The sequence below is a fragment of the Ursus arctos genome, unplaced genomic scaffold, assembly GCF_023065955.2.
Source record: "Ursus arctos isolate Adak ecotype North America unplaced genomic scaffold, UrsArc2.0 scaffold_21, whole genome shotgun sequence".
Lineage (NCBI taxonomy): Eukaryota > Metazoa > Chordata > Mammalia > Carnivora > Ursidae > Ursus > Ursus arctos.
In genome coordinates this window covers 9672301-9684384 of record NW_026622886.1, presented here as the reverse complement: position 1 = coordinate 9684384, position 12084 = coordinate 9672301, and the positions used below count along the sequence as shown (strand labels likewise).

Genomic DNA, 12084 nt, shown 5'->3' with positions numbered 1-12084 from the left:
TAGCATCCAGAATGTGCTGTATTCTCTCACTGTTCTGGGTTTTTGTATGGGCTGTTCGCCTGGCCTGGAGTGACAGTCCTGTCCTCTGTCTGCTTTGTATTTTTAGGTGTCACTTACAGAGCTCTTCCTCTTAGACTCTGTCCTGGACGACGTCTGCTCCCTCCACTCCCGCTGTGCCTTCTCGCATTTATTGTATTCTGCTGTAATTGTTGGTTTACAGCTCTGTCTCCCCATCTGGACTATAAGCTCCTTTAGGGGTGTGCCTGTCTTGTCATTTGTGCCCAGCTCCTAGCTTAACATCTGCATGTAGAATGCATGCAAGGGATCTAACAGCTGTAGGACAGATATGTGGCCTTTTCACTTTCAGGTGCTCTTGATCAAACTACAGAATGGATAAAAGAATCTGTAAATGAAGAACTACTTTCTCTTTCGGAGACTGCTTTAACTCCTGGGGCCGAGAACAGCTCTAAGCCAAGCCTGAGCCCTACACTGGTGCTAAATAACAGTTATTTAAAACTGTTACAGTGGGATTATCAGAAAAAAGAATTACCAGAGGTGAGTGGGTTTTTTTTTCTTCCCTCGAGTTCTCCAATATTTTAATTCTATCTGTGTGTCACCTGGCCTGTCTAGTGTTGTGTTGTGGTTTAATGACTTTCCTGAAATCAGATAGAAATGGGAGTTTGGATGTAACATTGCTTGTTTTATATTTTCATGGTATTGAGCTTCCCTTTCTATTTTTACATTTAAAATAAATATGCTAGACACTCATGACAGATGGAGCACGTCTTCAGGAACTGACAGAAAAGCTGAATCAATTGAAAATTATTGCCTGCCTGTCCCTAATTACCAACAACATGGTGGGTGCTCTTACAGAAGGCGTCCCTGAGCTTGCAAACAGGTTAAAAAGGATTTCAGCTGTTCTACTTGAAGGCATGAACAAAGAGTAAGTTCCAAGTGTTTTTATCTGCTCATCCTCGTATTAAGGCTCTACGTGTGTTTCAGAGATCGTGAACAATCCTGGATGTCTGGGTGTGATATTTAGGACTGTACTTTAGAGAAACTTATCTTACACCTTCTTTTTCTAGAATTTCTTTTAATATCTCTGAAGGTTTAGATGTCCTTTCATGAGAAGGGAGAGATCTTTTCCATGACAAGTGCCAGGATGAGTGTCCTATTTCCACTTAGGATGGGCATGTGCAAGAGCTCTTTTTTGACTGTGCTGTGGAATAAACAAACAAAAACCAGAATTCCGAGCTGAGGGTTTGGAAGGCCCTATCAGGGAGGCTTTCCTACCCAGTTGTTCTGACGCCACCATTTTTCTGCAATGAAGTGTTTACCGGCTTGACTGATCCAGCCTGCTCTGAGCTCTTTAGTAGAAGTAGTGACATCCTCTCCTTCAGAGATGTTGCACAAGTCCAGTGAAGGTCTTGTTTTTGCTAATTCATTGCCCAGTATCAGACCCTGGGTCTCATTTAGATCATCCTGTTGCGAATCCTGTCCAAGTCAGAAAATTCCTAATCTTAGTCAATGACCAGATGCTTTCGTGGGTCTTATATGCGTCAGCTCCTCCTGCTCGTTCCCTTTTCAGGTATTTCCAAGGCCTTAGTTGTTCATTCCTGTCTTTGAAGGGAGATGCCTCTATCCCTCCATCCTCTTGCCCATTACTCAGACAGCACATAAATTACTTCATAAAATCCTAGAATATTAAGAGCCAGGAGGAGCCTGAGTGATTACAGCATCCAAAGTTGTCAGAGAGAGAATAGGATTTGCCTTGGGTTGCACAGTGAGATAAACCTTCTCTAGGTTTGCAGCTGGTCTTGCCTTAGCATTTCCCCACACAGAGTAACTATTACTTTCCAGAAATGTTTCTTTATTAAGCTTTTAGAGAACCCACAATGCTGCTTAAGTATTCATATAAAGCATATAGCAAAGTGGTTACTGAGAAGTCAAGCTTCAGGTCAGACGGACCAGGGTTTAAGTCCCAGCTGTGCTATTGACTTATTAGGTACCCTTGAACAAGTTCCTGAATCACTCTGAGCCTCATTTTCTCACTTGTAAAAAGGGATAATTGGGCCTACTTACAAATGTGGGAACTTAAGATGATTCATTGTGAAGTACTTAGTGCAGGTGTCTGGCACGTGGTGCTCGATAAATGTTCACTTTTAATAACTAGTGAGTTGTTAAATCATCTTCTTTATAGACGCTTTGCCTCTCCGATTGCTTTATCGTTTTAATTCCCCATGCCCACCCCTATTCTCTTATCCTTTAATTCCCATTTTGCACAAAGTTATTAAAGACCATTTCTGGACAGTGAGAGACCATTTTCAATCATCGTTCTCCCATAGTGTGGACCTAACACATGCCCTTTCTAATTACCTCTTTTTTCTTACCTCTTAAATAACCCACTGCCCACACTTCTTATGGTTTTCTGGGATTTTTGACTGGTTTCTTGAAAGTAATAGTAGGAAGGAGCTTCTTATCTTTGATCATGATAGGTCAAGAATTTTAGGTAATTTGTCATTATGGTAATAACTTATAAATATCTTCATTTCTTGTAGGGTTTCTTAAAAGATTTATTTGTGGGGCACCTGGGTGGCTCAGTTGTTAAGTGCCTGCCTTTGGCTCAGGGCGTGATCCCAGGGTCCTGGGATTGAGCCCCACATCGGGCTCCCTGCTCCGCTGGGAGCCTGCTTCTTCCTCTCCCACTCCCCCTGCTTGTGTCCCTCTCTCACTGGCTGTCTCTCTCTCTGTCAAATAAATAAATAAAATCTTTGGGGAAAAAAAGATGTATTTGTTTATTTGGGGGGAGGAATGTAGGGGGAGAGATCACAAGTGGAGGGAGGGGCAGAACGAGAGGGAGAGAGAGAACCTCAAGCAGACTCCCGGCGGAGTTCAGAGCCTGATGCAAGTCTTGATCCCAGGACCTTGGGATCATACCTGAGCCGAAATCAAGAGTTGGCTGCTTAGGGCGGCTGGGTGGCACAGCGGTTGAGCATCTGCCTTCTGCTCAGGGCGTGATCCCGGCGTTGTGGGATCGAGCCCCACATCAGGCTCCTCTGCTATGAGCCTGCTTCTTCCTCTCCCACTCCCCCTGCTTGTGTTCTCTCTCTCGCTGGCTATCTCTATCTCTGTCGAATAAATAAATAAAATCTTTAAAAAAAAAAAAAGAGTTGGCTGCTTAACTGACTGAGCCACCCAGGCACCCCTTCATTTCTTGTTTTTTATTGGTTTTATAGATTCACTGTTCGGCCATGGATAAAGGAATTGATTCTTCCATTTTATAAGCATAGATTTAACAACAACAACAAAATATCTATGAATGAATCTGCTCAGACCAAAGGGTTTATTTTAAGAAGTAAATAGGTATTTTCTTTTCCTTTCTGATGGTCCTGCATGAAAATGGGGTTGCAGACTTATTTTCAGGGACCACACTTTTCTGACTCTGCTTTCCCAACTAAACACTACCTACAGAATTGAATGGTTTTAAGCATTTAAGAATCTGCTACACATAAGGGTTGGTGCCTGGGAGGAGTTACTATATTCTAAGTTAATGCTAATAGAGGTACTTACTGTGTGTAAATGAAAAGTGACAGACATCTGAAACAAGTTGGTATATTAAAAAGTAGATAAAAACTGCTGGATAGAAAAACTATTCCTGATGCAATTTTGTTTTATGCTTTTTTTTAAGGACCTTTAACTTGAAGGAAGTCCTGAATTCTATCGGTGTTCAGACTTGTGTTGAAGTTAACAAAGCCCTGGTGGAGAGAGGTTTATCCAATTTAAATGCTGAGGTCCAAGCTAATCTCATAGGTCAATTTTCAAGCATTGAAGAGGAGGACAATCCTATCTGGTCCTTGATTGGTGGGTCCTCATGTTTTTATTGGTTTCTGCTTCAATTCCAATTTGCTTTAATTTGCTGGTTTTGAATAATGTCAAGTGTCAGTTACATTTTAGTCTTAAACAGATTACCTGTGCCTTTTGGAGAATAAATATTAAAAATATAAAGAAAGGGGGCGCCTGCGTGGCACAGTCGTTAGGCGTCTGCCTTCGGCTCAGGGCGTGATCCCGGCGTTCTGGGATCAAGCCCCACATCAGGCTTCTCTGCTGGGAGCCTGCTTCTTCCTCTCCCACTCCCCCTGCTTGTGTTCCCTCTCTCGCTGGCTGTCTCTGTCAAATAAATAAATAAAATCTTTAAAAAATATATATATAAAGAAAGAAATTGTACTTTCAAAGGTTTGGGACTCACTCCTTCTTCTGTGTGTATAAGTAACAGAATGGGGAAATGTTCCAGGCCCTTCTGTCTTACTATCCAGCCAATAGATTTTTATGAAGAAAATACCATAATGCTACCAGTATGTTAAAATCCTAGATCAATGCAACAATCCAAACCAGCTGGCAGTATGTTTAAGAAAGTAGATACCAGTTCTGCTGTGAGCTAGGCTAAGCGAGCTGAGGCCTCTCTTGGTCAGACTTAAAGAGACAATGAGTAAAGAGGCTATGGAACTGGGGGGCATGATGGTGGGCTTTTTTTTTTTTTTTTTTTAATGCTTGATTTCTAGGCAAGTGACTATCTCAGTGTCAAGTTGTGTTGGTGAGTTGGGAAAGTGGAGAATTAATCAGTTAGGACTCTTTCTGTTACCAGTGACAGAACTGAACTAGCTTAAACAAAAAGGAAGTGCATTTTCTCATATAACCAACAAGAGCAGAGCAGGACTGGCTCCTCTATGGCTTAGTCAGAACTCAGACTGTGTCACTGGCACTAGTTTCCCCCCCTCCTCCCTTCAGCACTGCCTTCCTTTGGGCTGGCTGTCTTCACAGATAGACTCTTTCCATCATGGCAAGACAGTTTTAGCTCCAGCCTGTATCTTTCCATACTGAAGTCAAGTGAAAAACAAGGTGTTGGCTTCACCGTTAGCCCAAATAATGGCCCCAGAATTGAGTCCCATTGGTTCCAGTTGGAGTGACTGTAGGTCAAGTCACATTCTTGAATCAGTCATGGTGGTCAGAGGGGAAGGAACTGGAGATTGAGACATATGTTCAGTTCCTGAAGCCAGAGTGAGTCCACTTTCCCTGTGGCACCTGGTCTGAAAGTAGAGAAGAGATGATTTCCCCCAGACAGTTCAGGGTGATGTGGCCAGAGGAGGGGGAGAAGTTGATGGGGGCACAAAGCAAGTGTCTGCTACAAAGAGTGAGGAATAAAGACCAGAAAGAGGAAAAGAGCATAGAATTGGAACTATGGACTAATCTGCAAGTTTTCAAAGTACAACACTGACTTCCCTAGGAGTATAAATACTTCTTATTATTTTTTTGAGGCTCTCACATAGTTTCTCTCATCCTTACCCCTGGGGACATGGAATGCTGGAGCTCTAGGCCCCTAAAAACTCAAGGCTTTAACCCCTCCCCAGAAAGGAATAGTGCTGGTGTGTAGCACTGTGGGCTACCAAGAGATGACCCTGGACGACACTGACAAACACAGCATAGATGCAGCCACCGGCGCTGAGGCCTTCCCTGCCTGCCTTCACTGCCGACTCCTGTGCGTCCTCATGGCCCTTGGTCTCCAGCAGAACAGCCCATACCTGCGAGGAGGAGGGGTAGACTGTCTGCTGTCTCTGCCATGTACCACTAGCCCCCACTAGTGTGCAGACCTCGCGAGGATGGAATGCATGTCTCTTATCTGCTAGGTCCCTATACCAGGCTAGACCCACAGATGACATTTAATAAATACAGTCGACCCTTGAACAAAACGTGTTTGAACTGCACAGGTCCCCTTACATGCAGATTTTCTTTGATACAGTACTATAAATGAATTTTCTCTTCCTTAGAATTTTCTTAATAACATTTTCTATTCTCTAGCTTATTTTATTATAAGAATAAAGTATACAGTCCATATACAAAATATGTGTTAATCAACTATTTATGTTATCCTAAGGCTTCTGGTCCACAGTAGGCTATTAGTAATTAGGCTTTTGGGGAGTCAAAAGTTATATGCAAGTTTTTGACTGTGTGTGTGGGCGGGTCAGTCCCCCTCACCCCCACGTTGTTCAAGGATCAACTGTATCTGTGCAAGGGGTGAGCACATCAGACACTTAGACTGGGTGAGTACCTCATATTACCAAATGGTTGCGGACTAGGGACTCTCAATGAGCCGGTCTGACTCCAGAGCTCATATTCTTAACTACTCCTGGTGGGTACTGTTGTTAGAACTGGAGCCCTGCTGTTGGTTGGCATGGTGGCCGGAGCAGCCAGGTGTCTGCTGTACCCTTGCTTTAGATAAGCGAGGCACTTGCAATTTCAAAAGGGAGGGAGCTAGGATGCCCTAGCTGGATGCCCCACCCCAGGCAGGGCCAGGGCCAGGGCCAGGGTGGCCTCCTAAAATCTGGTAAAGCACCTTTTTTTTCACCCAGCTATCCCCAGTCCAACTTTCCTGCTATTTTGCAAACTGAAAGCATTTTTAACCTCATTCAAAGTATTGTTGCCTAGAAACTCAAATGACTCATTTGAGCAGCTCTCCTTCGACTCTGGAAGCCAAGGGCACGCCTTTGGCAGGGACTCAGTTTGGCTGCTCCTAACTGGATGAACGCTTCTGTCATTTTAGTCTTGGCCTAAAAACTGACTCGTCCACAGAGGAGACAGAACTACTTTCAGCATAATAACAGTTTTGAAAGAGTTTCTTTCTTTAAAGAGTCTTGCAGGAAGGTTTTCGGACCATATCTGTGGTGAAAACAGACCTGGGCTCCTGAGAGTCAGGCAACCAGTTTAACGGGAAATTTAGTACACAGTTGACTCTCAATTTTCCCCTTGCAGAAGGTTTGGAATGAGTTAAGCACTCAGAGGAACCGGGGACATAAGAAGGACCAGTTAGCCTTGGTTTTCCTTCCCTGTTTGTGGTACCCATAGTCTGCCTTCTTTTGTTCTTTTTTTTTTTTTTTAAGATTTTATTTATTTGAGAGAGAGAGAGCGAGAGAGAGTGTACAACCCCAGGGGAGGGGGAGAGGGAGAGACAGACTGCACACTGAGCAGGGAGCCTGACACTGGGCTCCATCCCAGGACCCCTGGATCATGACCCGAGCCATAGGCAGATGCTTAACCAATTGAGCCACCCAGGCGCCCCTGCCTTCTTTTGTTCTTGATGTGCTATTTATTTGTAATGGAATTACAACTCCCGCTGTGTTCTTAGCCTTTTAAAAAGATAACTAGATAAGGTTTCTTTCAAACCAGCTTTTTTCAGAAGTACATGAAAACTAGAGGAAAATTATTTATAGATTACCTGCTATGTCGAATATTTGCATGCTTGTAGCTATCTCTGTTTTTTAAAAGTAATTTTCAGTTGTGTAAGAGATACATACACGAATGATTTCTCCTTGTTGACAGATTATAGGTGATGCCAAGTCCTCTTTGACTGCCTGCCCCATTCCTCCCTGACTCCATTGTTTTCAGTTAGATGCATTCACCTTTACAGAGCTTTTTCACTCCATTCTCACTTCAGTTCAGTCAGCATCTGTGATGTGCCTGCCACATGCCAGACCAGGGATGAAAAGATAAAAAAGACACAGCCCTCACCCTCAGGCAGCTCTCTGTCTAAGAAGGGAGAGACACATACGTTCTCAAGTAACCATAACATGGCATGCTTGTCTGACAGATGTTAGGGAAAGCCACAGAAAGGAAGCCACTTTAGGCTCGGCATTGAAGGATGTTTTCGACTTTGGGCAGAGATGAGATGAGAGGGAAGGGTCATCTAGTAAGAGAAAACAGTTCTGGCTAAGACAAGACGTGAGACATTGGGAACTTAGAATTCTAGGCCAGACCTAGCTGCAATGTGTGACTTTTGGGAGAAGTGTTTGGAGATAAGAATTTCATTAATGTCATTGTGGTCCATATCCTATGGACTATTCTCTTCAGTAAACTTTTCTTTGTGATGTTTCCATTTCCAACGCCAAAGGAAGTCCTTGGGGCAGCATGGCCCGTAGTGGGTCTGGTCTGTCCAGTACTATTTGTCCGATACTATTGCAGCCTCATTTACTTAGGCATTTGCATCCTTTTGTAAAGTCACCTCACATGCAGATGTGTTGAATCAGGGAAGTAGGAGGATAGAAAAGATGGCCAACTAGAGTGCCAGTTAGGGCAGCCCCTCCTCAGTGCCTGCAGATTGTTGGCCATGGGTGGGGTAACTGTATAATTTATTGTCCAAACCAAGACACTTTTTAGAGCATTCTTGTTAATTATGCCAGCACAACAGGTATAAACTCTGACTGTCTGACTGTGTGGTCACCCTGGTCATGTGGTAATTTGGACCCCCAAGGTTGCATCTCTAGATTTGTCAAGAGGAACCAGAAATTTGGATTTCTATGTGAAATCCCCTGACTTCAGAGAGTTTCTGTTTCTAAAACAAAACAAAACAACAATATTGTGTGGGGCCGAACTAGCAGTGCCAGTTTACAAACTCAGCTTTCAAGTACATAACTAAAACCATGGACATCAAGTATTAAGTTTTGTAGAAGAGTCCCTGTCCTACTCCAAAAGTGCTCTACATGTTTTTGTCACTTAGCCATTGCTGTGTAACAAGGCACCTCAAACTCCATAGCTTAAAAAAACCCATAAATATTTAGTGTTGCTCACAAGTCTGGGCACCTGAGTAGTTCATCTGTGACTGGCTTATGCAGTCAGCTGTGGCGTGGGTAGGTAGCTCTGTTGATCTTGCCTGAACTCTCCCAAGCGTTTGCGAGCGCGTTGGCTATAGGTTAGTCTAGGATGGCCTGAGATGGAACAGGTGGCTTTCATCAAGCCCAGGCTCGTTCATGTGCGGGGGTGGGTAGAGAGAGCAGATGTGAACCATGGCACTTGGAGCCCCTGCATCCAACTAGCATAACGGTACTTCTGCCACATTCTGTGTCAGCCAAAACAAGCCATAAGGCCAGCCCCAGTTCAAGACATGGGGAAACAGCCTCCAGCCTTCGGTGGGAAGAACTGCAAAGCTACCTCGTAAAGGGCGTGGATACAGGGAGGACAAAGAATTGGGAATATTATGACAATTCACCTACCATAATTACTATTCTCACTTCTTTTTAAAAATCATGTTCTTTAATAATGGGACCAATAAAGATACCTTCTTTTCCCCCAGATAAACGAATCCAACTATACATGAAAAGCCTACTTTGTCTTCCAAGTCCTCAAAAATGCATGCCTCCCGTGCCAGGAGGCCTTGCTGTCATTCAACAGGAGCTAGAAGCGCTAGGCTCTCAATATGCAAACATTGTGAATCTCAACAAACAAGTGTATGGACCATTTTATGCAAATATACTTCGAAAGCTGCTCTTCGGCGAGGAAGCAATGGGAAAGGCAGATGCTTCATCTTCTAACTAAAGAGGAACTGACATTGGATGCGAGGTTGGAAATCCAGCACTTTGGTACCCAGTCTGTTTCCACCAGTGGCATTACAGATGCGGCACATTCTCAGTCCTGTTTGTGGTGCAGTGTTAGCCTGAATTTGCGTAATCCAGTAATATTAGCGTTGTAGAAAACATGCCCATCGTATAGACCCTATTCATGCATCATTTTCAAGTTCAAAAGAGATGTTTTTAATGGACAGAAAGCAATTTGTAATTAATTATATTACCTTTTAATTCTTGTAAATGTTTTCTTAAGCGTTTATATATGGCTTATTCATTCAACCTTAAGGAGTTGTATTTCCTCACTTGTCACTATCAAATCTAATGATTTTTAATTTTGATACAACTTCTTAAAGTGTTGGAAGTTGTGAGAATAACCAAGGGGATTGATGTTCTGAATAAATGATGTGAAGTAAGCATAATTGTATTTGAAATATACAATTAAATATTATTAATGTGTAATAGAAACTTACATAGTAAGTCTTCAAATTCCACAAATGTACCAAATCACATTTTATATTACCAATTGTCAGTATTTGTCTAGAACTTAAATTTATTAAAAATATTTTAAAGCTATGTACAAACTTTAGATAAAACTTATGTTGTTCATTTAATGAAAACAGAAAAAAAAATCCCTTCTAAAATTTTATTCTAGAGGTTGGTTTTTCTGCCTGCAACTTATCCTGCTCTCTGAGAGAAACAACTTTTGCACAAATATCTTAGTGAACGTCCTTGCATTTCTCAGGCCGTTGGTGAAGATTATATAAGATTTTGATATTTTTACATAAGGCAGGAGTGATTTGAATTGATTTATTTATAAGAAGAAGGGAAGTTAACAATAAAACCAGATCCCCAGGAGATCCCCATTCTCAGTGAAGCTCACATCTGAAAAAGAAATAGTTGAACTTCGGATTTTTTTTAACCATATAACTTGCTAGCAGATGCCTCCTGTGCTGATTAAACTCTTACCCTGCTATGACCAAGAAGCTCTTCTGAGTATCATTATCATTTGACATTCTTGAGCATTAAAGCAAAACGTGGCCAAGCTGGCGCTGGCTGTCATCGGGATTTTAGAGAAATCTGCCTGTCCTGGAATTACATACTTCTTTTGAAATGTTAAGGGAAGCACTACAGTCTGGGCAGACTCCCGTCTAGAAAGTACTTTCTTCCCATAAAACACATTTTGATTATTTCGTTCTCTAAGGACTCATTGAATCTTCGTAGTCTGGTAGGAATGAGTGGGTAGGACATAAAAAGGAGTATTCCTTTCTTCCTTACCTCCTTTTCCTCACTATGACTTCCACCATTATGGTGCTACTTAATTATTTGATAAAGTTCTGGGAAATGATTGTGTGAATGAATTATCTCCAATCTTTACATTTTGGAGGGATCTGCCAAAATTTGAGAAATTTTTGAAGGTCTTTTTTTTTTTTTCCCCTCACAACGACCAATATGTAAATCAGCCATTCTATCCATCTGAGCAGCTGTGTATAAGTAGAATTTTCCTGAAGAGCACGTCACTGGTCTTACCCATTTTCCAGGCCCCTTCCTGTATTTCCCTTCCGCCCGTGTTGTCCTGTGCTTAGAAACTATAAGGTGCTGAAGATTTTTGTTTTCATTTTCTCTGAAGTTGAAGTAGTTTTCAAAACTGTGTTCACTTTGGAGTAGGGGTGGCAGGGAGGGTCTGCCATGGAAAGGTAATATGCAGTGTGACTTGTTGCTTTCTGGGGTAAACTGTATACTTAACAGGAAGACCAGGGGGTGTACTTTTTTTATCATCAGATTGGAATCCAGCTGGTATTCTTATATACTTGATTATACTGCAATTTCCAGCAGGAAAACAATGTGTAGACATTTTTTTAAAATGCATTTAAAATGAAGGGCATTCTGCTGCTTTATTTTTCCTTTTTTAAGTCCCAAAGGAAATCTCAATGTCTCAAGTCTGGATTTAGGCAACTACATTTATTAGGATTTTTAAAAACATATCCCTTAGCATGTTGTTTTGTGGTTTTTTTGTTGTTGTTTTTTGTTTTGTTTTACTTAAATGTTTACTTCTACTTTTGAGATTTTCTTAACGTGGTTTTGTTTTGTAATGTCAGTTTTATTAAACACCATACACACATTTTCATTCTTCTGCTAAAACATGTATGTGTGCACTAAATTTCAAAATATTAAAAATTATTTCAAGATAGCCAGTGTCTCTTTGTTTTCTAAACCACCTTTGCATAGCTCAGAGCTGGGGTATTGTAGTTGTTCTAGAATGATTCTTCTGGTGATTGTCAGAGCCTTCCAGAGATCAGGTTATGTTCACTCAGTCAGTCAACAAATACCTACTAAGCATATACTGTAGGCCCAGAGGTATCCTATGTGTTGTGATGCACAGTGACTAGGCAGACACTGTCCTCAAGAAGCTTCTAACGTAGTAAGAAGGACAAACTTGTGAGCCATCACCACAAAGTGTAATATAGGCCATTAAACAAGTCCATATAGTGCTAGAGGTAATACCATCACATTCTATTTCATGGAGATCATTCTTGAGCTACAACAGGAAGGACAGGCAGAATTGCCAAGGGGCTAAGAAAGGGGAAGGCACAATAGGCCAAGGGCATGGTGAGTACAATGGGTGGAGAAATGACAAGGCAAGGACCAGCACCCAGTAGAAAAGTAAAAGTGAGGGGAGGCGAAACGAGAGAGGTAA

At 42.0% G+C, this 12084-nt stretch overlaps 1 protein-coding gene across 5 annotated transcripts in view; it reads left to right on the top strand.

The window, feature by feature from the left end:
* Positions 1–11577, top strand: part of TCP11L2 (t-complex 11 like 2) — a 37939-nt gene extending 26362 nt beyond the window's left edge. For all 5 annotated transcript variants that reach the window (XM_026499752.4, XM_026499751.4, XM_057316309.1 and 2 more), the window contains 4 exons: positions 368–555; positions 762–943; positions 3689–3861; positions 9119–11577. In XM_026499752.4, coding sequence (XP_026355537.2) covers positions 368–555; positions 762–943; positions 3689–3861; positions 9119–9360 — 785 coding nt within the window. In that variant the 3' untranslated portion in view covers positions 9361–11577. The remainder of the gene's footprint in view (positions 1–367; positions 556–761; positions 944–3688; positions 3862–9118) is intronic.
* Positions 11578–12084: the final 507 nt, after the last annotated feature.